Source organism: Pelodiscus sinensis, chromosome 21 (assembly GCF_052426305.1).
Source record: "Pelodiscus sinensis isolate ZL-2025 chromosome 21, ASM5242630v1, whole genome shotgun sequence".
Taxonomy (NCBI): domain Eukaryota; kingdom Metazoa; phylum Chordata; order Testudines; family Trionychidae; genus Pelodiscus; species Pelodiscus sinensis.
Window position 1 is genome coordinate 7412766 of NC_143072.1, and position 25620 is coordinate 7438385.

Below are 25620 nucleotides of genomic sequence, written 5' to 3' on the forward strand. Positions count from 1 at the left end.
TCTAGAGAACATGACCTATGAAGCCAGGCTTCATGAACTGGGCTTGTTTAGTTTGGAAAAAAGAAGATTAAGGGGGGACATGATAGCGGTTTTCAAATATCTAAAAGGGTGTCACAAGGAGGAAGGAGAAAATTTGTTCCTCTTGGTTTCTGAGGACAGGACAAGGAGTAATGGGCTTAAAGTGCAGCAGGGGAGGTTTAGATTGGACATTAGGAAAAAATTCCTAACTGTCAGGGTGGTCAAATATTGGAATAAATTGCCAAGGGAGGTGGTGGAATCTCCCTCTCTGGAGATATTTAAGAACAGGTTAAATAGACATCTGTCAGGGATGGTGTAGACGGAGCTTGGTCCTGCCTTGAGGGCGGGGGGCTGGATTCAATGACCTCTCGAGGTCCCTTCCAGTTCTAAGATTCTATGATTCTAAGATGGTTTGGCCAGACCCACAAAGCTCATCATCTAATAAACCATCTTGTTAGTCTTTAAAGTGCTGCATAGTCCTGTTTTTTGTTTCAGTACCTACAGTTTTCAGACACACACAATTTTTTTTCTACCATTGCAACACATTTGTTTAAACAACTTAGTCGTAGCCAGGAGGGTGATGAAATTTTTGAGTGTAAAAAGTACAAAAATAATAAAGCACTGTAAAACAACACAAATTCAGTTTTCTCCAAATTTCAGTTGTGTTGACGTACCCCCCAGACTTCTCTCATGTATCCCAAGGGTACTCGTACCACTGGTTGAGAAACACTGTTATAGTACACTCTTACTGGGAAAATGCTGACTTTCTCATTTTTACCATATTGTAAAATAAATCAATTGGAATATAAATATTGTATTTACATCTCCACATATGGTATATAGAGCAGTATAAACAAGTCATTGTCTGCATGAAATTGTAGTCTGTACTGACTTCGCTAATGCTTTTAATGTAGCCTGAAAATTGGGCATATATCTAGATGAATTGATGTACCCCCTTGAAGACCTCTGCAAACTTCCACGGTTGAGAAGCCCTGCTATCGTGCATGCAAACATGTGAGTGTATTTGTCTTCAACTCAAAGAAAATAATCCTTGAGGAAGACCTCCAATTCACAGAACGCTCTACAGCACCACTGAGGGTCTAGTGCTCATCTGGACTGGGGATTTTCCCCAGTTAGAGCCCTCCCTATCACTGCACTGCTGCAAAGCTAGTTTGGAAAGCCATGATTTGTACTGGCGGGACTTCCCTGGGCTCCACTACACTGGAACTTGCTCTGAGTTACGAAAACTTTCCACCTTAATGGCTGGTGTGTGCGTGTGTGAAAGAGACTTTTACTTTTACACAGTTTACTGAAAATGCCTGCGTTTCCCGATATTTGTCAGACTCTTACAATGGGAACGTTTTGCTTACTGACAATACATGTGTGGGTGGATGACTCAAACTTCCAGTGATGATTCCATCCCGATTTTATATATATGATAGATGTAGATATCTGTATTCTTAGCAATTTGTAATGTTAAGGGAGCATCCGATTTTAAAAAGAAATATGTACAGATAGTGCTACAATTCTGAAATGAATCAGCTACAGCCAGGAAATTCACTCAAGCTCATCTGAGGAAGTGGGTTTTGCCCCCGAAAGCTCATGATTATATACTTTTGTTAGTCTCTAAGGTGCTACAGGACTACTCATTTTTAAAGTTACAGACACACACAGCTACCCCTCTGAGACTATGAGGAATCACAGAGCTGGAAGAGGCCTCAGGAGGTCATCAAGACCAACCCCCTGCCTTAGGCAGGACCAATCCCAACAGACAGAGGAGCTAGATCAGTGGTTCCCAAACTTTTCGGCATCACGCCCCCTTTTTGATTTTTGAGAAAATCTCACGCCCCCTCCCCCCCAATAGCAGCAAAACTTAAGGGGGAAAAAAAAGGAACTGATAGGGGCTGAAAAAAAAAGCAGCGAAACCTAGGGGGGAAAATTGACGGGGGGAGGAGGGGCTGGGTCACCTCCCCCCCCCCGGAATTTCTTCACGCCTCCCCAGGGGGCACACACCCCCAGTTTGGGACCCATGATCTAAAGAATAACCGGCTATTGCTTCAGTCTCTTTCCTTTATTGCCACAAGAGCATTTACAGCAGAATGGAAAAAGAGAACACACGTCAAATTGTCAGATGGCTGATAAAAGTCTGCAAAGTTCTTACAGGAAGAGAATGACTAGTCAGAAAAGGAGTGAAAGAATTGCCCGGGCATGTTGACAGACTAAAATGTGCTTGTTCAACCTACAGCCCAGAATCTCTGCACATCTTTAGCTCTTATTAAAACCCTTTAGCCCTTATTACATTGTCTGATGTTCATACTATACTGTGCCCATCACAACAATGCAAGGCTGAACTAATTACAGTAACGCACGATCAAAAAACAATTTGAATCTATTTGGCCCTATTTAGGCTCTTAAAATACTGCCGATCTCACTGGAGTAAATGATCACGTGCAATTTTTAAAATCTCTTACAGTAGTAAATAGGGTTGAGCCACATAATCTAGATGCTGCCATGATGTCATGGAAGCCAGATAAATTAGATACATATCTGGACCCAAACCCTGCAAGACGCTCCACCCAGTACTCCATTAACTTCAATCCTTTAATCGTTTAGCATATGTGGGCTGCTATTTTTTAAATCAATGGGCAATCAATGCCTAACTCCCATGAGCTCCTTTTGAAAAGCCTAGCCCGTATTATTAGTTTTAAATGTGTTCCTATGTTACAAAGGTTGTGACGGGCTCATTTATGTTTAGTACATCAGTACAACTCCCATATGTCCTCCCTAAAACATCTCCCCAGATTGTGAACTCTTTGGCAAAGAGATGCTCTTTTTGCACTGTTTGTATAGGACCGAGCACAGTGAGAGCATGGCCTCTAGCAGGGACCCTGGCAGCTACGTATGCCAACACAAATCTACTACATATTTTAGAGAGTTTGTGCATCTGTCTGTGAATCCATTTCTTCAAGAACGCCTCCCAAACAGTAAGCGCTAGCACCACCAAATTTGGTAGGCAGCTTCCTTTTATCATAATGTAAATCGAGGTAAGGCTTTGGTTGTGCCAGGACCATGGGATGTGCCTGGAATTCGATTGTTTCTCATCAAACGGACAGGGAGAGGTCTGGAGGGAGGGACAACTGTACTGTAGAATGACCACAAGAGGGCAGCAAGAGGCCAGAGAACGGGACTGGAACAGCTATAATCCCTTTGGGCCAGCAAGGAACAGCGTGGAGAAAGGGACAGCTACCTACTGGCTGTGTCTACATTGGCACCCCTTCCCGGAAAAGGGATGCTAATGTAGCACTTTGGAATAGGCAAATCCGCGGGGGATTTAAATATCCCCCGCGGTATTTGCATTAACATGGCTGCCGCTTTTTTCCGGCTTGGAGATAAGCCGGAGAAAAGCGCCAGTCTAGACGTGATTTTCCGGAAAATAAAGCCTTTTCTGGAGGATCTCTTATTCCTACTTTCAAAGAATAAGAATAAGAGGAATAAGAGATCCTCCGGAAAAGGCTTTATTTTCCGGAGAATCACGTCTAGACTGGCGCTTTTCTCCGGCTTATCTCCAAGCCGGAAAAAAGCGGCAGCCATGTTAATGCAAATACCGCGGGGGATATTTAAATCCCCCGCGGATTTGCCTATTCCAAAGTGCTACATTAGCATCCCTTTTCCGAAAGGGAGGCCAGTGTAGACACAGCCCTGATGTATATGAGGGAGTTTTTCTGTTCGTGTGACATTCACCCCTCCCCGAGCTGTTCCTGCTGCAGCGGCCATAGACAGGTGCTTCTCACCTGACCCCGAAGGGCTGGGATCTTCCTCTCTCCCCAAGGCAGCCTCCACACTAAACCCCTCATCACCAGCCCTGCCCCGAAACAAGGATTCAAATTAAGAAAAACAAAACAGATCTGAGTTAAGGACACAAGCAACACCAGGTACATTTTCTAGTCAATAATAAAATAATACTAACTGCTGGTAAAAAAAAATACCAATGGCCAAAAGGAATTTCGTTCTTTTCTTATGACTAAGCTATATTTCAGTACACAGTGCACAGGAAAGTATTTCCACCTACGAAATCCTTCTGTGCTGCTACAGCTTAAGAGGAAGTGAATTGATTTCGCACCAGTTTTGTGTTTAAGAAAAAAATGCCCCTGGGTTGACATCTCTTCTACTAGACTAGAAACTGAGACATAACTTCACGAAGCTTTACGAAGCCTTTGAAAGTAAATGTTTGTAAAGCAAAAGACTGACAAAAATTATCACTAAAATTTAACAATCAATCTAACAGCCAAAGAATAAAGCAGGTGATTAGCAAAAGAGCTCAGACTCCTGTATTTTGAAGAACGAGTGGGATATCCTTTGTGAACAGAGATGAATGAAATACACTGCTCTCCAGAGCCACAGCACAATTACATGAAGGCACAAACCTCATTGAACTGTGGTATTAATATCCACAACAACCAGCATTCCCTGTAAGCTGAGAGCTTGTGTGTCTGCTCAAGAGAGATTCAAGTGCTGCCCAGCTGATTAGTGGAATGCCCACAGCTTGGTTTTTTGTTTCCACTGGCAGGGCGCATTCACATATGCCTCAATGCACACAAAAATGTATTCCGCCCATAGATGGAAAGATTACAGGGATATTGACAGCAACTGCCACTTGCTTGGTTTTGTAAGTCTGCTACCCAGCCCTTATTCATGCCATTTCAAGTTAATTGCCAGTGGTAAATAACTTCATGGTTCATATTCATATTCTGATTGACTCTTTAGGCCAGGCACCTTCACTTGCTGGGCTGAATTTTGTGATGACCAATAGCCTGTGAAATCAGAATGGAGTCCACCCAGTTCTAACATGCATTCATTTTACCTGATTGGGTAGGGTCATCCTTACCCATACACACAACACACAGCTGCATGGGGTGCCCAAAAATCTGGGGTGCCACTGGGTCTTAATGTCCAACCACCTGCCTCTTCCTATCCCTGTTCTGTGGCTCTGTTTCCTCTGGAGAGGATCTGGTTAACTTAAAAGTGGAAAAGCCTGGAAGAGCTCTTAGCAGAACCCTGAATCTGTGGAAGAGCCATGCAAGTAGTATCTTAGAGTATGTCTAGACTACATACCTCTGCCGACAGAGGCATGTAAAATAGGCTTCCCGACATAGTTAATGAAGCGGGGATTTAAATATCCCCGGCTTCATTAAAATAAAAATGGCCTCCGTGCTGTGCCGGCTCTGCTGATTGTTGGCACAGCGCACAAGTCAAGACGTGGATTGGTCAACAGGGAATGCCTTTGTCGACTGCTCCCTTATGCCTCGTGAAGGGAACACTCTGGTGAGTGTGTAGCAGCAAAGTCTCCCAGGGTACATCTAAACTACATGGCTCCATTGACGGAGCCATGTAGATTTGTTGTTTTGGCAAAGGCAAATGAAGCCGCGATTTAAATGATCGCGGCTTCATTTACATTTACATGGCTGCCGCGCTGAGCTGACAAACAGCTGATCAGCTGTTTGTCGGCTCAGCGCGCTAGTCTGGACGCTCCCCTGCCGACATCAAAGCCCTTTGTCGGCAGCCCCGGTAAACCTCATCCCACGAGGAATAACGGGGCTGCCGACAAAGGGCTTTGATGTCGGCAGGGGAGCGTCCAGACTAGCGCACTGAGCCGACAAACAGCTGATCAGCTGTTTGTCGGCTCAGCACGGCAGCCATGTAAATGTAAATGAAGCCGCGATCATTTAAATCGCGGCTTCATTTGCTTTTGTCTATGTGTCTAATGTACATGCCTCTGACGACAGAGGCATGTAGTCTAGACACAGCCCCAGAGCTGCGTTTAAGCAAGACTTAATCCAGTCCCAACTTGTCTGCATTGTGTTAACCTGCTTAAGCCTCAGCTATGAGAGCATCTAAACCAGTGTTTCTTAAACTTTTTAATACCAAGGAACACCAAACAATATTTTTTTTATGAGGAACACCAAGGATTTTTTGTAGAGCAGAAAAAAAAAGTCGGGGGGGGGGGAGAAGTTATTGAGAAAAAAAGTCGCCTGCCCCTTTAAGGGCAGCCATTTTGAACTCTGTTGTTCTCCGCGGCACACCAGTGTACCACGGAACACAGTTTAAGAAACACTGATCTAAACTTTACACAATGTTGTTCCTTATTGCAGCCCGCAATGGGCGAGCCATCTCAGTGATATTCTTGAGCAACCCAAACTCTCATCCAAACATCCACTGCAGCTGATCAGGAATATACAGCATAGCTATAAAACCCGCACACATCCCTAAGTAATGTACCTTAAGTGTCAGTTTAGTTAAACTCTCTTTAAAGAGTTTTCTGTTGGCTACTGTACATTTCTTACCTTTATTGAGTATAGTAAATTCCCACTGGGGAAAAATCATTTTATTTGAGGAAAGTACATTTCTTCTTTTTTGCATAAATTAACGTACAGCTTGCAAAATTGACATACAGAGATTAGAGATGAAATAGCTCCGTCAGGCTTGTAAATGAGATCTGATTTATGCTGAGAGCACATAAAATACAGGCAATAGTGCTTGGCTTGCTTGCATATTGCCCCAGCCAGACATGTAGACCCTGTTCTAGAGGGATGGCTTCTATCTAGCTCCATTTCCAGGCTCACTGAATCATTGAGATCACAACAGAAACCCCCAGTTATGATCTTAGCTTGTACAAAATGACCACTGGGAAGTAAACCGAGAATTTCATGTCTTCTCCACATTGCATTTAGAAGAGCCATCAACCCACAATTACCTGGGCAAGATCAGAGGAATCAGACCCCAGATCCACCTAACCCAGCATCCTGTCTCTGCCAGTGACCAGTACCTAATGCTGCAGAAGAAAGTGCAAGAAACACCACAGTAGGTCATTTTAGGATAATCCACTCCCAAGGAAAGTTTCTTTTTAGCCCTCATCAATTACAGATTGGCATAGGCCCTTAATCACTGACCTCTAGAAGTCAATCCTAAAGCACTTTTCTGCCCCCCAAGCCACATTAAGCTTCCACATATGTAGCTTGATCAGAGGTACACAACCTTTCCGAAGTGGCATGCCAAGATTTAACCCTCCTTCCCTGGGCTGTGCATCTCTCTCAGGGTATGTCTACACTAGCTCGTTAGGGTAATGAGGGCAAGCGGAGTTGCAAATGAAGCCCGGGATTTAAATATCCCGGGCTTCAATTGCATCTTCCCGGGTGCCGCCATTTTTAAATCCCCCTTAGTCCGAACTCCGTGCCCACGGCTACCTGCGGCATGGAGTAGGTAGTTCGAATTAAAGATCTTAATTTGAACTACCTTTACTCCTCATTCCACGAGGAGCACTGGGGTGAGGAGAGGTGGGGGAGGGGCAGAGTCCTTTCCCTGCAGGGACCAGCCCTTTGCCTGCAGGCTGCACCTCTGGGGCTGGAGCAGGCAGAGCCCGGGACTGGTCAGGGCTGGCTCCAGCCCGGCCAGGTGCAGAAGGGTGCTGGGGAAGGGCTCCCTACCCCCACACAGCCCGGGGGGAGCAGCCTGGGCCCCGGCACCCCACATGTGACCAGCAGCCAGCTCCAGCTCCGCACAGCAAGCCCCGACCCATCCCAAAGCAGGAAGCCTGTAGCCAGGAGGATGGGGTAAACCCTGCATGCCCAGGCCAGGTAGTGGTAGCCCTAGGGATGAGCCTGTGCACCTTTTCCGCCCCAGCAGGAAGCCAGAACTCTTGCTCCAGCCTGAAGCTGAATGGCTGAGCTCCCATCCTGCGTGCCACGGGAAATCGGCTCGCGTGCTGCTTGTGGCGTGTGTGCCGGGGGTTGCCGACCCTTGAGCTCGATAAAAAGAGACTGACAGACAGAACGCTCCTAAGCTTAATAAATGCAATGCCATAGCTAGGAAGACAGAGGCTGACCCTGCAGCGTTCTGTGTAAAGAACAAGGCATCTTTAGCCAAAACGTTGGTCTCACTTTTTCCTGCAAAACGTTGCCCATATAAAACATTCTTGTTCATTTTAAAAGCTCTCGCTTTATTTCCAGGTGGAAGGACAGACTGAAGCCAAAAGCAGACCTGAGATGTGACTATAACTTTAAACTGTGGCTTTCCCCTCGTTTTAGACGTGGCGAGCTGTCCGACTTCAAGGAAGCCTGTTATTCGCCATTTCACGCTCAGATAGATATTCGAGGTCTTTGAAGATTATGCAACTAACAACAACATGAATGAAGACCTGCCGACTAGGGATGAGAAATCCCATCTCATCAGTTCACGGTTAAACGGTAGGTTAGGTTCTGGCCACGATGTATCGGGCCCAGGGCTCCATGGCCTCTGCCTCAGCAGTGGAGGCAGCAATCAAGAACTCTGGGACCTTCTGAATCACCAGGCCCCATAGCAGTTGCCTCCTTCCACCCACCAGTCCCTCATCAGCCAGGCTGTCCCTCCCCACCTCTGTCCTTACCGTCCAATTCCTCCACAGAGATATTGGCTAGCTGTTCACTGTCACTGCCAGCGGAGAGCGATCGATTCAGGTAGTTCCCCTTGTACAACAAACCAGCCGTTACATGGTGGAATGGCATCTTCTCCCTGCACACAAAAAACAAGCAGGACTCAGTATAATACTTTGTCTGTTCTTTCTTTTCAGAGAGCAACTGGCTTTGAAAGAGCAACAGGCTTAAAACCTTCTGCATCTCAGAATGATGAACGCTCCGCAAAGCCCAGCCCATGATGGATGGATTGCAGGGTTAATTTTGTCGCTACACCCAGAGTTAAACAACACAGTCTTCCTCATTCTGGGGGAGAGCCAGCATAGGCAGAATGCAGATGTTCTAGCAAACTAATCCTTTGCATTTACCTAGCAATGTTTAGTCTGGAGAATTTAATAGGGTGCAAAAGGCACTCTTAAAATCGCAGTGGATTGGGAGCTGAAATTTTCAACCTGTGTAAGGGATCTGAACACCCAATTGCCATTAATTTAAATTGAACATCCAATTCCCTTAGGCAGCTTTGAACATCTGACACCTAGTCTGAGCAAATAGCGTAGCTGAAGTTGACACATTTACTGTGGTATCTCAAGTACAGTAAGGTCAGCAGGAGCTGCCCTCCCATCAACAATCATAGAATCATACAATCATAGAATAATAGGACTGGAAGGGACCTCGAGAGGTCATCGAGTCCAGCCCCCCACCCTCAAGGCAGGACCAAGCTCCGTCTACACCATCCCTGACAGATGTCTATCTAACCTGTTCTTAAATATCTCCAGAGAGGGAGATTCCACCACCTCCCTTGGCAATTTATTCCAATATTTGACCACCCTGACAGTTAGGAATTTGTTCCTAATGTCCAATCTAAGCCTCCCTTGCTGCACTTTAAGCCCATTACTCCTTGTCCTGTCCTCAGTCTTCTCCTGGTGGAATACTGGCACCAACAGGAGAGCACTCGGAGATTGATTTATCGTGTCAAAGCAGACATGATAAATTGATGTCCTGTGTATTGACCACTGCAGTTGTAACCCACACACGAAGTGTTGTTCACTGTCCAAAGCACTGGCACTCAGACCACTTACAGGGAGAGATCAGAACAGGGGAGCTCTTCAGCCAGCTGGCTTTTACCTCAAGCAGTAGAGGCTCCTACACTAAGCTCTAGTGATCCCAGGTTTAAATCTGCCCAGTGACAGTTACAAGTGGGGATTCATCCAGGATTTGAATCTGGGACCTCTGCAGCTTAGTATAGGAGCCTCTACAGCTGGAGCTATAAAGCCAACTGGCTTGCAACTTAAGCTGTAGAGCTCCCTTGTTCTTGTTTCTCACAGAGTGTGGTCTAAGTGCCTCTACATGGGACAGTGAACCACACTAGGGCTATGTCTTCACTACAGGGTTTTGCCAGCAGAGAGTATGCTAATGAAGTGCTCATTAGCATTTGTCGTGGTCGTCACTAGCATATTCTGTGCCCGAGGCTTTTTGCCAAAAAACAACCCATGTAGACGGGTCCGGTTTGTGCAAAAACTCCCTTTTGCACGAGATCCTTATGCCTCAAAAAAGGAGGTCTACAGATCTTGTACAAAAGGGAGGTTTTGCGCAAAATAGACCCATCTACGCTGCTTGGTTTTGCACAAAAACCTCTTGCGCAAAAAGCCTCAGGCACAGAATATGCTAATGACAGCACAACAGATGCTAATGAGCACTTCATTAGCATATTCTCTGTTGGCAAAACCCTGTAGTGTAGACATAGCCTAGGTGTGTGGGTTACAGTGTCAGTCCATGGGCATAGTGAAGACAAGCCCATAGCCAGGAAATGCTAATATCAGTGCCAAGTACCCATCCAAACTGAAATCTCTCCCCATGCTAAAGTTTAAGATTCTCTAGCTGCAGTGGGTCTTGCTGAAGGAAGGAATTCCACCTTCAAGCAGGGTCTGGAGATGAACATGTTGGTCCCACTAAGGCTACATCTACACTACGAATTTTCTCAACCAAAAATATGCAAACGAGGGACTCATTTGTATGAGTCATGATCTTATTTCCATATTTTCTGCTGATCCATTTTTGTACTAGGGGTTTTGGCGCAAAAACAAGCAGCGTGGATGTTTCCTTTTTGCGCAAAAAACCCTTTCTCTGCAAGATCCTTATTCCCCAAAAAAGGAGGTATACCGATCTTGCGGGAAAAGGGGTTTTTGCGCCAAAAAAGTGTCCACACTGCCGGTTTTTGCGCAAAAACCCATAGTGCAAAAATGGACTGGCAGAAACTATGCAAATGAGATCACGACTCATGCAAATGAGTCCCTCGTTTGCATAATTTTGGCCGAGAAAACTCGTAGTGTAGACGTAGCCTGTATAAATGTTGCAGAAAAGTCTTCCTCAGAAAGCACCACAGGAGTCAGCTATGGAAATGCCTTTGCAATTCACCTCCAGCATAAGCAGTGACCACCATAAACTAGGGTAGGAATCGTATCCCCTCTCTTGAAGGAGAGGCTTTTCCCAGTCACAAATGGCAGTTGCATGGCAATCGTATGCAGTGATTTAGGATGGACACATTTCCCATAATCAACTGAAACTATGAAGGAAGTGTCTGCAGGCCTGGTCCACAACTGGTGTAACTCAGACTCCATCACCACCATGGCACATTTTATAGAGTAAAGGACCCACCTTCAGTGGCTACAACAGCAGAGTCAATGGAGCTGTGTTGATTCATACCAGCGAGGGGTCTGGCCCAATGTTTTCACACAAATTGAAATTTGGCCAGGACACAGAGGCCAAAATACCTGGGCCAGATCGTGAGCTGGTGTAATCCAATGTAGCTACACTGACTGCTGATTTGTAGCAGCTGGGGAATTGGTCCCTTGACTGTACACTGTAAAAGCATATTATATGGCCTCTCCTGGGCATCACCTCTAAAATCATGCAGTGGCATTGCCTCCGGGAGACAAGTGCCACCTATTGAAATGTGTCCTCAATTTCTAGCCACATTTGGGTGATAATGAAAGGGTTTATTTGGCTCTTACACCACCATATGTTCTTAGTATAGTCAATAAAACAGATGAACACACAAACACACACATCTTAATCCTCTAATGAATGATTTTCTGCCTCATTGAGTATATGAAAACTTAAATAGCCTTAAAGAGAAAACTAACATGATACACGAGTAATTCAGAATGAGAAAGAAACAAAGTTTGTTTCCCTGTCATTAATATTTTGTACATACACAGCAGTACTCTTGTAATTATGCCAACAAATCCTAATCCTTTTTTAAAAATATATTTACTTGGGAACTAGTTTCTTCAGCAGCACATGAAAAAGAAAGCCTATTTATGTTTTTAGTTAAGCATTGATGATTTCCAGCACTTACAAATTAAAGAGACCTCAAGAGTCATTGAGTCCAGCTCCCTGCCCAAACAGGACTAACCCCAACTCAATCATCCCAGCCAGGGCTTTGTCAAGCCGAGACTTAAAAACTTCTAGGGATGGAGATTTCACCACCTCCCTAGGGAACCCATCCCAGTGCTTCACCACCCTCCGAGGGAAAATAGTTTTTCCTAAAATCCAAACTAGACCTCCCCCACTGTAACTTGACACCATTGTTCCTTGTTCTGCCATCCGTCGCTACTGAGAACAGCCTCTCTCCATCCTCTTTGGAACCTCCCTTCAGGAAGTTGAAGGCTGCTATCAAACCCCCCTCACTCTTCTGGAGACTAAATAAGCCCAAATCCTTCAGCCTCTCCTCGTAGGTCATGCGCTCCAGCCCCATAATCATGTTCGTTGCCCTCTGCTGGACCCTTTCCAATGTGTTCACATCCTTTCTGTAATGGGGGGCCCTGAACTGGACTCGATACTCCAGATGTGGCCTCACCAGTGCTGAATAAAGGGGAATAATCACTTCTCTAGATCTGCTGGCAGTGCTCCTCCTAAACTCCTACCTAGCCAGTTGGTCCCCAGCTTGTAACAATACTTGAGATTTTTTCATGCCAAGCACAAGACTCTGCTCTTGTCCTTGTTGAACCTAATCAGACTTCTTTTGGCCCAATCCTCCAATGTATCTAGGTCACTCTGGACGCTATCCCTGCCCTCCAACCTATCCACCTCTTCCCATGTTAGTGTCACCACAAACTTGCTGAAAGTGCAATCCATCCCCTCAACCAGGTCATTAATAAAGCTATTGAATGAAACCAGCCCTAGAACTGATCCTTTGGGCACTCTTCTTGAAACTGACCAGCAACCTGACATCGAGCCATTGATCACTAGCTGTTGGGCCCAACAATCTAGCCAGCTTTCTATGCACCTTATAGTCCATGTATCCAATCCATACTTACTTAACTTGCTGGCATGAATATTGTAGGAGACCGTATCAAAAGCTTTGCTAAAGTCAAGGTCTATCAAATTCTCCGACTACCCCATGTCCACAGAGCCAGTTACCACATCATAGAAGCTAATCAGATTGGTCAGGGCATGACTTGCCCTTGGTGAATCCACGTTGACTATTCCTGATCACTTTCCCCTCTTCCAAGTGCTTCAAAATGGATTCCTTGAGGTTCCCCTCCAGGATTTTCCAGGAACTGAGGTGAGACTGACTGGTCTGTAGTTCCCTGGACGGTCCTTCTTCCCTTTTTTAAAGATGGGCACTACATTTGCCTTTTTCCAAAAGATCTCTCCTGATCTCCAGAGTTTTCAAAGATAATGGCCAAAGGCTCTGCACTGACATTTGCCAAGCCCCTCAGTACCTTTGGATGCATTAAATCCGGACCTACAGATTTGAGTACGTTTAGCTTTTCTAAATAGTTCTTAACCTGTTCTTTCTCCACCAATTGCTGCCCACCTCCTTCCCATACTGCGTTGCCTAGTGCAGCAGTCTGGGAGCTGACCTTGTCAGTGAAGACAGAGGCAAAGAAAGCATTGAGTACTTCAGCTTTTCCCACATCATCTGTCACTAGGTTCCCTCCCTCATCCAGTAAGGGCCCCACACCCTCTCTGATCACCCTCTTATTGCTAACATGCCTGTAGAAACCTTTCTTGTTACCCTTCACATCCCTTGCTAGCTGCAATTCCAATTGTGCTTTCGTCTTCCTGATCACTCCCCTGCATTCTCGAGTAATATATTCATACTCCTCCCTAGTCATCTGTCCAAGTTTCCACTTCTTGTACGTTTCCTTTTCATGTTTAAGCTCACCAAGGATTTCCTGGTAAGCCAAGCTGGTCACCTACTATATTTGTTTTTCTTACTGCTCATCGGGATGGTTTCTTCCTGTGCCTTCAATAAGGCTTCTTTAAAATACTGCCAGCTCTCTTGGACTCCTCTCTCCTTCATGTTAGCATCCCAGGGGATCCTGCCCATCTGTTCTCTGAAAAGTCTGCTTTTCTGAAGTCCAGGGTGTGTGTTTTGCTGCTCTCCTTTCTTCCTTTGGTCATGATCCTGAAATCGACCATCTCATGATCACTGATGCCCAGGTTACCACCCACCTCTACTTCCCCTGCTAATTCCTCCCTGTTTGTGAGCAGTAGGTTAAGCTGCGCACGGCCCCTGGTCGGTTCCTTCAGCACTTGTACCAAGAAGTTATCCCCAACATTCTCCAAAAACTTCCTGGATTGCCTGTGTCCTGCTGTATTGGTCTCTCAACAGATGTCAGGGTGATTAAAGTCCCCCACAAGAACCAGGGCCTGCGATCTGGAAGCTTCTCTTAGTCTGTGTTGCCAAGGCACTAACTTTATATACACAGCACAGAGAAGAACAGTGAACACTATTTCATTGCCAGTTTGGATATTTCAATGCTGACCAGTCAGACAGTTCCAGGAAGAATTCATGTTAGCTCTCATTTCACACAATGAAATATTTAAACATACATTGATCTTCATTGTTCCTCTGCAATCATACTTCCAATAGAAAAGCAACTACACTGACTTAGAGTGGTTTAACCAAATCCCTAAACCTGAACAGTCATGTATTTGGGGTTAGTCTGGTACCCAAAATACACAGAATCAGAGGTTTGAATTGATGAGGTGAATGCACAAATCAGACAGCTGAGGGCACAAAACAGGCCAGAACTGATGTCCAGGGTTACTCAATTTGGGTGCAGTTACCACTGTGCATGCAAACAAGGTATGGATTTCTACATGCGGCTGCACACGTAATCATTTAAAATCAGGCCTGGGGTCTCTTGTATTTAGAAGACTTTTTAAAATAGCAGAGCTAACTATCCCCTGCACGTTGAGGTGTTTGAAACCCGCGTCCAAATGTGAGCTTGAGGCATGCAGAATGGAACCCCCCTGGAGGGATATGAAGCAGAACACCTGGTTTGTGGGGGAGCCATACAAAACGGCTGTGTCTAGATTGCATCTCTTTTCCGTAAAAGGGATGCAAATTAGACACATCGCAATTGCAAATGAAGCAGGGATTTAAATCCCCCCCGGCTTCATTTTCGAGGGCGCGATAGATTCGACCACTGGGCCACATTTACCCCACAGACGGGGGTGTGATAGATTCGACCACTGGGCCACATTTACCCCACAGACGGGGGTGTGATAGATTCGACCACTGGGCCACATTTACCCCACAGACGGGGGTGTGATAGATTCGACCACTGGGCCACATTTACCCCACAGACGGGGGTGTGATAGATTCGACCACTGGGCCACATTTACCCCACAGACGGGGGGGCAATAGATTTGGCTGCTGGGTCACATTTACCCCACAGACGGGGGGGCAATAGATTCGGCTGCTGGGCCATATTTACCCCCCACCGATGGGGGCACTCTAGACTTGGCTACTGGGCCACACTACCCCACCAACTGAGGTGAACTAGGCTCTGGGCCCTATCACCCGGACTAGAGGGACTTTAGCCGGGGATAAACCAGGGGGGAGAAGCTGATCCGCTCGGCCCTTCAGGAGGGACGAGCTGCTCACCCCTTGACAGCGAGGCACATGGATTTCACCCTGTGCACCCCTTTGTCCTGACTTTACAGAAGTAGCAATAGCAAAGAAACGGGCCTGGAAGCATTAGCGGGGGCAGGGACGCAGGGCCTGCATAGGCCTGACCCAGCCAGACCTCAAACCACACAGGACTTCAACGGGAGTTTTTGCTTGAGCCAGATGTGCCAGACAAGGCCCTCTCATTTGCATTCACACAGCTGTACTGAGTGTTTGATGCCTTTCTGAGGAAGGCCCCTGGTGGCAAAAGCACTGACCTCTTCCTCTTCATCTGCAATAAGGAGAAAGTCACGATCTTAATGAGTCTGAACACTTCATTAATGGCTCAACGGTAGTTTAAAGACGCAGCCCTGGTGGTTCACTGCTCAGTCAGGAGCTTTAAAGGAAAAGAAGCCACATGTAACCCTGTCGCAGGGGAAAGCAACAAGGTGTAGCTGGGACTGGCTCTGCCCAGCACTTGTCAGAGAGGCTAGCCTGGCAGGAGGGCCAGGCTAGAGACATTTCTGCCCTCAGGAGTCCTCACAGTGCCTCCCTGCCCAACTCTTGCTCAACTGAGAGATGGCGGCACCCACATGACAGGTGCTCGGTAGCCAGGTGAACACGTTTCTCATTAGCTCATGAGGTGGGGAATGGGGCACAGTCCTCTCGCCTGCCCGTTCACAGAGACGGCATGAGGAAGAACTAGAGCTCTGTCCTGCAGAAAGCAGCCTCTGGCGGTGATGCAGCCAAATACCCAGCACTTCCTTAGAGGGGCAGCCACCACCAAGGGTGCTCTGTCTTCCATCAGCGGGGGCCTGCCTCGGAAGCAGCTGCAGAATGCTTGACCTGGCTGAGGTTGCAGATGGGCCTGTTGGCAGAGAAGAGATCCTGTGGTGGATCCCTTCTCCCGCGTAATGCTACGGGGAGAAGAGGTTTCACACTCACGCCTGATCTCCCATGGTGGAGCCCTCCGTGATGCTTTTCAGGGCACTTGGGGCTGGGAGTCACCTTGCTCCCAGCCTCCATCGTGAGGGAGTCTTTCCTGTGCCAGGGAAGTGTTAACTCCCTAACACACCCAGCCTGGCAGGCGCTCAGAGCACTGCCCTGACAATAGATACCCCATCCCTGGCCCGAGTCCCTTCAAAGTATTCTCCTCCGGCGTCCAGCACCTGATCACTGGGTGCCCACAGAAGCCCACACCCTCTGCATGCACAGAGCCAGCGTAACCCAGCTTACCACTGGGCCTCTGCCACGCACAGCACCCAAGCACAGTCACGGCAATACCAACCTAAGAAAGGCAAGAGACCCAAACAGAATCAGCGGGACTGATGGAAGCTAAGAGTTATGCACAAAACACAGTCCTAGAAGGTGGACTAGGGCTTACGCATGTGAATCTTTTCTATCCAACAGAACAAATACAGCCCAGCTAGTCCCCACGAGACAGGACCCCGTCTTTTACAAAGCACCCCTTCTTTAGTGAATGGATCCAGAGTGCTTTTTCTCCACCTGCGATGCAGTGAATCAGTCTTTCGTCTCTCTTCCCAAACAGGATGCTCCTCTCACTGTCCTAGCTTTTCTTTTCGCTTCCAGGTCGTTTGGATGTCTACAGGTTGCCTTTGATTGTTTTCCACTGCCTTGTCTGGGTTGGTGCACTGAGCAATGCATCACATAACCAGGTAGCCAACTGCCTGCCACTTGAATGGGCGAAGATTGAAAGATCTGATTCCCTGCTGATTAACCTTTACTCCAAGTCCATAATTTCCATAGAGTTACCTTATTCCTTAAATATTACCCAGGCATATATCTTGCCATGGATATGAGAATCAATAAGTTACAAGCTTTCAGTAGAAACCTAACCTATGCTATCTTTTAGCAGTGGTCCCCAACCTTTTTGTGGCCAATAGCACATTTATGTTTTCAGAAGAGTGTGGCAGGCGCCAACAATTTTTCAAGGCTTATTTTATATTTGTACATTAAATAACATGAAAAAACATCATATTTAATATATGAATCCATAAGATAAAAAAGGTAATTTTACATGTAAAAGGTATTAATCAAATTATTCGGCAATTACTCTTTCACCTTACCATGTGAATTTGCTATTTTCATATTAAATGTGAATTGGGTAAATTTGATAGAAACTTAATTTAGTTGGATAATTTTTATGTTAATTATATTGGAATTCATTTTTAAACAAAATTCTGCATTAATAAAAAGGGGGGGATGTCCAAATGTTGAGAAAAAAGCCCCCTCCACCCCCCAAAAAATGGCACCTTTAAATCTCACACTCCCCATCCCCACCATGTCTCCTCCCCTTGCTCCATCAGCTCCCCTGGTGCCTGCTGCCCCCCAACCTCTCACCCTCCTCTGCTGTCCTGACTCCTGCCCTTCTCACTGCCCTCAGCCTTCTTGAGACCTGCCCCCCTCCACCAGCCCTTCTCTCCCCCTGTACCCCACTCTGATCATGTGAGCTACCCCCTCTCCTAACACCTCCCTCTACACACCTGCCCTGCCGCTCTCCTCTGGTGCTGGTCCCTCCCCTGCAGGTGTCTGCTCTTCTGCTTCACCCTCAGAATCTCCTGGCACCTGCACTTTCCCTTAGCCCTGCTCTGTCCTGGTGCCTCCCCCTTCCCTCACTACCTCTGCCTCCTTTGCCCTCTTTTTCCCTGATGCCCACCCCGTCACCACTCTCTTCCCCCATTCCCCTCATGCCCCTGTGCACTCACACGACTTGCTCCATCCCCTTCTTTCAAGCCTTCTCCTAGCACCTCCCCACTCTAGCCCCCCCAAAGCTCTTACTCTCTCCTCTCCCAGCATCACCTTGTCCCCACTCCCACCGACACCTCCCCTCTTGCCCTTTTCCTCATTGTCTCCACTTGCCCCTCCACCCCCGGCATTTGTATCTCCTCCACGCTGTCTCTTGGGGTATGTCTACACTACCCCGCTAGTTCGAACTAGCGGGGTAATGTATGCATACCGAACTTGCTAATGAAGCCCGGGATTTGAATTTCCCGGGCTTCATTAGCATAAAGCCGGCGCCGCCATTTTTAAAAGCCGGCTAGTGCGAACCCCGTGCCGCGCGACTACACGCGGCACGGGCTAGATAGTTCGAACTACGTAGCCATTCCGAACTATCTGTACTCCTCGTTCTACGAGGGGTAGTGTAGACATACCCTTGGTGTCTTCCACTTTCTTCTCCTGACCTGCCCCCTTCGCATCAGCACAAGCCCCTTCCTCTCCCACCCTTTCCCCTATTCTTCCCCTCCCCTTCCCTTCCCTTCCTTCCGCCTTCCAGTTTGCAGGGCTAGAGTCTGCTGCGATCGGGCTCCAGAAGTCCCTGCAGCCCGGGCTCCAGACCACGTGCAGGACCTGGAGCTGGGCTGCTTGACATTCACAGCCCCAGCCCATCACAACATGACCGCCCCGCCAAGTGCACTCACCACCGTCCCACCTCTAGCCAGGCTCTGCTCCCCCATGCTCCACTCAGCACATCTCCTTCCTCCTCCCCTCCCTGATCCACAGTTGGCCATTTTAAAAAATGGCACCGCAACACCACACCGACGTGGCACCACCCCCTCTGGTGCGCCGCACGTGACTTCGCCCCCGGTGCAGCCCTGGCTCCACCCAGGTTGACAGCACATGCTCACGCCTCTCACAGCCATGCCCGCTTTCCCTTCCCCCGGTCCGGTACCTTCCCTGGCTGGGGTTAGCTTGCCTGCCTCCTCATTGGAGTCCCTCAGCCCGGTGGGGGTCTTCTGGCGGGGCCGTAAGTGCCAGCAGCGCTCCTACCGGCTCCGGTGCAGGAGTGCGGAGCCTGGTGGCTCTGTCCCGCCAGGCCAGTCCACCCCTGCATTAGAGTGTGCCTAATGCAGACTAGGCGGGCGCACATAAATGCCCCGGTGGGTGCCATGGTGCCCGCGGGCACCGCGTTGGGGACCACGGCTTTATGGATAAATGCCATGAAAATGGCATATTGGTGTTGTGAGTTTGGCACCAGCCAGCCTCTGTGTGATAAGCACTCCTGGGGCATGTCTACACTGAAGAGGGTTTTTTGGGAAAGACACTATTTTTTAAAAAAAACCCTCCAGTTACGTCCACACTGCAATTGTGTTCTTTCGGGGGAAAAAATCGAAACAGAGGGGTTTTTCCGACATCAGTAAACCTTTTTCTATGAGGAAGAAGCATTTTTCCGAAAGAGCTCTTTCAGAAAAAGGTGTGCATGGATGGGGACGAGGGAGTTCTTTCGAAAGAAGAGGAAAGAGGAAAAAGCACAGATGCCCTGGTGGCCACTCCGTCCATAGTAATCACAGCTGAAATGCGAGATAGCGTCCACACTGAATGGACGCTATCTTTTGAAAAAGCAGATCACTTTTTTGATGCGCTTTTGGGCTACATATACATTGCACTCTCTTGAGCAAGAACATATGCAAATGAGGCATAGCGATGAATATTGCCGCATCTCATTTGCATACTTAATGAGCCACCATTTTTGTGCAAGAAGGAGCAGTGTAGACTGCTTCTTCTTGCGCAAAAGCCCCTTGAGCAAAAGCCCCTTGCGCAAAAATGGTGGCTCATTAAGTATGCAAATGAAGTGCAGCGATATTCATTGCCGTGCCTCATTAGCATATGTTCTTGCACAAAACGGCGCAATGTAGACAGCCTTGCTGTGTAGCTGCTCTCTTTCGGAAGAAGTTTTTCCGGAAGATCTCTTCTGGAAAAGCTTCTTCCGAAAGAAGCCTGCAGTCTAGACATAGCCCTAGAAACCTTAGCAGAGCCTAAAAGGGGCAAACTCCCTTCAGCAAATAAAGGCTGAAGAGAGCAGCTACTGCTATGCTTTTCACATGATATAACTGTTTTTCAAAGTTCACAAAAGAGACTCATTTAGGGCCTGCAACATTGGCAGAACTCGATGCTGAACTTCAGCAGGTCGAAAAATTTCTACTGGGGCTGTTTTTAGAAAGAAAATTGAATTGTTGAGGAAACACAGTGTTTCACAGAAAGAGTCGGTTTTCATTAAAAACGTTGACTTTTTATTTTAAAAAAGGATACCTGAACCTCCAAACCGGTCTGTGGGAAGTTGTAGTGTGGGGCTGCAGGACGTTGCTGGTCACACTCCATTTCTCACAGTGCAAGGTGCCAGCATTTCCAGATATATTTGTTTGGGTTTGGGCAAAAACACACTTGAGGAAAATTGTAAGATGCTTATGAACAATTCCTCAGCAGGAAAACAAGGTGAATTTCACTGAATACATTATTTACTAGTAATTATTCATTCAACTGATGTTTTGGTGTCTGGAATCTCTCCAGCTCAGTGTTTCTCAACAACTAATCCATGGTCCGGAGCCAGTCCCTGAAATTTCCCTGATGCAGTTTACAGAAGCCAGGTATCAAAAAGGATGAGAAACGCTGCTGTAGCTGACATTCTTCTTCAGTTCTTATGGCATGATTAAGAAAACGAGTTTCAAGTATTACTGCAAATTCATCCAATTGCAGAGATGCTGGAAGTTGGGGGGAATGCTGCAACACCCCCTGAGCTGACGTGGTTTCCATTATAGACAGGGTTTGCAGTTTGGATCAATGGCTCTCAGCACCCCCACTATAAACATTATTCCAGCACCCCTGTCTAACTGGTAAACTGACAAGTTCCTTTGAACTAGAAATTAAGGGCATTTGGGATTGGTCCTGCCTGGGGCAGGGGGCTGGACTTGATGGCTTCCTGAGGTCTCTTCCAGCTCTATGGTTCTTGGGGGTAATGTGGAACGAGGTGTACCGGTAGTTCGGAATAGGAATCCTAGTCCGAACTACCTAGTTCGAGCCCCGTGTAGCCGCGCTGCACGGGGTTCGAACCAGCGGGGTTTTAAAAATGGCGGCTCCCCGCTTATGCAAATGAAGCCCGGGAAATTCAAATCCCGGGCTTCATTTGCAAGTGCGGTATGCCTACATTACCCTCCTAGTTCGAACTAGGAGGGTAGTGTAGACATACCCTATGATTGTAAGACTTGCTGTAGGATTAGAATCATTTAAGTGGCTCTGGCCAATAGATTGCTCAAACTTAACCTGAACCTATACTGGCAGGTATGTGATAGCTACCCAAAGATGCATCATTTTTTATTATACTCCTCATTATGTCGGGCAATATGATCACCAGTTTACCCCAATAACCACAATGGAACCAAAAGCCCTGGTCCAAATACATGAAAACTCTGGAATGTTCAAACTCCAGGTTCGAGTTTTTTCTCTCGACCATCTACTGGTTCTACCTTCCACGGCTTTCCCCACGGTTTCCCCCACATGACGATGGTGCATGCCAAAGAGGAGATCTTATGAGACACGAAAAAAGAGAGGAGATGGAAAAGCCTAAAAAATGATTAGATTGTAGGGAAGCCCATTCCTGAGCCATACAACACGCTGGTGCTGTTGTAAGACCGTTTTGTAAAAATTGACCAAATTAAGTAGGGGACCTGAGGACCTCTGGGAAAAAGGGTCGGATATATTAATATGAGGCAAACAAAAGCAGAGACCGCTGGTACTTTGCCCATCTCCCACTGAACTGAAGAACTGCTGATTCAGTCTTAGTCGCCTGTCTGAATCTGGTTAATGACAGAGCTTTCAACTCGACCAAAAGAACCGATCAAAATAAACATTGTGCATCAATGGGGCATATCGTGAATAACTTCACCCTCCCTCTTCTGAGCATCAGCCAGGTGTGTTTCCAAATGTTCCTTGTTGTGGCATTGGTGCGTTCTAGCCTCGCTACCGCAGGTTTAATACACACATCACACCAGGGAAGAGGAAGTGACCAGAAAGCCATTTTTAAAGCCACACTGTCCTTCACGTGAGCAATTGTTCTGGAGTTAATCCACATCTGTCCTGCTGTAGCCAATATATTTAAGGGGAGTCAGCATACCTGTTGCATACATGTGCTTTTGGCAAGACTCCTTTATCAGCAAGAGTATTAATTGACCTTGTGCATCAGTACTTGGATGTGCTTTTGCTGATCGTGGATTTTTTCTTTCTGCATGTCTCCTGTTGGGCACTGAGCTGGCTCTTCTAACATTTCAATAATAGATCCAGGGCAAAGCACTTGGAAAGACCCACAAAGTTTCAGTAGAGCAATGGAAAGTACATCCAGTACATTAACAGGAGTCTCTGATGGGCTCTTCTAATGGAGTGCTAGATTCTAGGAGCCTGCACAGAAATGCGGAGATCTTTTTTTTAAATCACCTCAACCTCAAGAGCATAAAGATAAACAAGAATTCTAGCTCACTCTCACTAGCAGGTGGATCTTGTAGCTCCAGATGGGATATAAGAGAACTTGGGGGTCTCTGGGGCAGAGACCATCTTACAGGGAGAGCCGTAAGAATCAATAATCTTAGGGAGAAAACCTAACATGAAGTTTACATTTTCTGCTGTTTAAGTTGTCAACAAAGCCAAGGTTCCAGGAAGGAGCGGAGCAGGTAAGTAGGGGTCGTGTATTGTGCATAGTCAAGGTGTGCCTTGTCCACTTGCCAGAGAGGACGGTGAAAGTCCACTGCGGCTCCTCAGACTCCGGGATGAGATCGGGTCAGGGCCGGATTAAGGCATGGGCTAGCCAAGTAGTTGCTCGGGCGCCAACCTATGGGGGGCGCCTGATGGCAGCTGTAAGGGGCACACAGAACCCCTTATAGCTGCCATCAGGCGCAGCGCACCCGGCTCCTAGATCGCAGGCTGCAGCAGCTCCCAGCGGCCACCCTGCAGTGGCCACCTGGGGTGGGGACCGTGTTAACACCTGCAGCGCTGGCCAGCAGCGCTTTTCCCCCTGCGGCCGCAGGGCCCTGCACAGCCAGGCTCAACCCGCCCCGGACTGCGTGCCAGCGACGGTTGCCGGGCTGGGCCAGGCCAGGCACATGCATCCTGCCACCGCCAGCTCCATGTGCCTCCCACACGCAGCGGGCGGGGCCGGGGCCGTGCATGCGCCCTCCCCCAGCCCGGGGCGTGATTAAACTGTCTGCCCGGGAAGCCGGAATGGCTCGGTCCAGCCCTGGATAGGGTGGCCCATGAGTCACAAAGTCTATGTATTGCAACCTGCTCTCAGGACATTAGGGCCTAATGGCCACAGAGTCCAAATATTCCCGCTTGCGTTCAGGGTAACAGCCCAATGGCCACACAGAGTATCCACCGTATGGCCCAGCAGCCTCAGTCAGTATGAAATCCCTCTGGGGTCAGGGTAGTATGGCCCAGCGGTCACTGAGTCATAGCACAGGCTAAGCTCCATCAGATGGGGGTATCTGATGACGGGGTAGGGAGACCCAGCGCTCAGTCCCCTGCTAGCTCAGTGGAGAATCTTACCGTGACTCGCCGAGCTCTCGAGGAGCAATTCCCCGCCCAAGGCTACGTCCCACTCGGATCCTGTAAGGAGTCCTCTCCGTCTTCACGCTCTGATCCAGAGGCTTCTACTGCCACCCCTCCTCCCCCTTCGGCAGCCAGCCCTGACTGAGCCACTCCGGAGGCCTTTATAGGCAGTCTCCAGGTGGAGGTGGGGCTCTCCGCCAGCTGGGCCAGGTTAACCCCTTCAGACCTAGGGCTGAGTGGATACACCCTGTCACGTGTGTATATTTGTGATCAGCACAGGGTGGAAACTTCACCTGCTTACAGCCCTTCTTGATAGCTCATGGATCACAAGGCAACCCAGTGGGAAAGACAATACTGAAATAACAGCAAGAAAACCTTGTTCCAGTGTATTGAGTTTGCATCATATATGGTTGAGAGAGGTTGCTATGCAATCATCATTTTCGTAACAAGTATCAAGACACGCTATGATCTGAGCAGCCTCAATGGAGTGAGTTTGCACTGTATAAGTACACCGGGCAAAACAGCAAAGAGATTACAGGCAGTCCCCGGGTTACATGGATCCGACTTACATCGGATCCCTACTTACAAACGGGGTGAGGCAACCCCGCACTAGCTGCTTCCCCCCAGCAGACCAGGGAGATGCGAAGCTAGCGCCCCCCCAAGCAGGCCAGGGAGACGCGGAGCGGCTTTTCTCAGCAGACACCTCAGCTTGAGAATAAAGGACTGAGGGAAGTGAGGGGTGGGAGAATAAAACTGAGCTCTGGAGAAATGTTTGGCTAGAGTTTCCCCTACAATATGTACCAGTTCCGACTTACATACAAATTCAACTTAAGAACAAACCTACAGTCCCTATCTTGTACGTAACCCGGGGACTGCCTGTACATACCTTTGAATCCTACCCTGAAGAAATGGATTTTCCCTGCTACACTGGTGCGTGCACCACAATCTGTTCATTCTATCGTTTTTTATTGAGACAAATTTCCACACACTCCGATGCAAGCTCATTATGTATATTGTGAGCATAGAATAGCCCATGCTTTCCCTGACAGAATATTTTTTCCCCACTTATGAGCGTGTAAATATAAGTCTGAATCTTGGAGAATTAACAGATCTTACAACCAACACATAAGCAATTTACTAAAGTAGACTCTCACATCACTAACACGGGTTCATACTGGACCAAGGACATGTGAACGGAAGCCCCTCTATCCCCCATCCCATACACATTTGTAATATGCTGGTTAAGCATTATGTCCCCTACTAATGGGTGATCGATCTAAAGGAAAAGACTGTTAAGAGTTCTCTGCTTCTCAGCCCTGCCAATACAGGTGCCTCCACTGACTTCAATAGGAGACTTCTCATTGGAGTAAAGCTAAGTGTTAAGTTATTGCAGGATTGGAACCTTTAGCTCCTAGACCCACAGACTCTGAAGTCAGAAGGGACTGTCACGACCATCTAGTCTGACCTCCTGCATGTTGTAGGCAGAACCTCGCCCGCCCACTCTTGTAATAGACCCATGACCTCTGGCTGTGTTACTGAAGTCTTCAAATCATTTATCAGAAAGCCATTTAATTAGTTAGGAGCTTCCAAGCTGTTGACAGGTATTAAGCACCCGGTGACCTCCAATGCTGTTGCTGGTGGTGGTTTTTCCCCTCCTCCAGAAACCCTGCCAATTAAAAAGGCAGTGAAGGTCACACTAAAAGGCATCATAATGACAAACACAAAAGTTTCAAAAAGACCAAGAGTCTTTTGAGTTCTGAATAGTGGGAAGGAAAATCGAGTCTGTCAGCTTGAGTACAAAATGGCTGAATAGTGGAAAAGAAAATTGAGTCTGTCAACTTGAGAATAAAATATATAAACTCCTTTCTAAACACTGAAAATACTGAAATATGGTGTGACCGTTTAAAGACACATTATTAA

General features: G+C 47.4%; 1 protein-coding gene across 1 annotated transcript in view; it reads right to left on the reverse strand.

The window, feature by feature from the left end:
• The window catches only part of CALN1 (calneuron 1), a 282285-nt gene that overhangs the window by 240919 nt on the left and 15746 nt on the right, over nucleotides 1-25620 (reverse strand). Inside the window, exon 2 of the mRNA XM_075905110.2 lies at nucleotides 8438-8562. Within this exon, the coding sequence (XP_075761225.1) occupies nucleotides 8438-8555 (118 nt within the window). The 5' untranslated portion in view covers nucleotides 8556-8562. The remainder of the gene's footprint in view (nucleotides 1-8437; nucleotides 8563-25620) is intronic.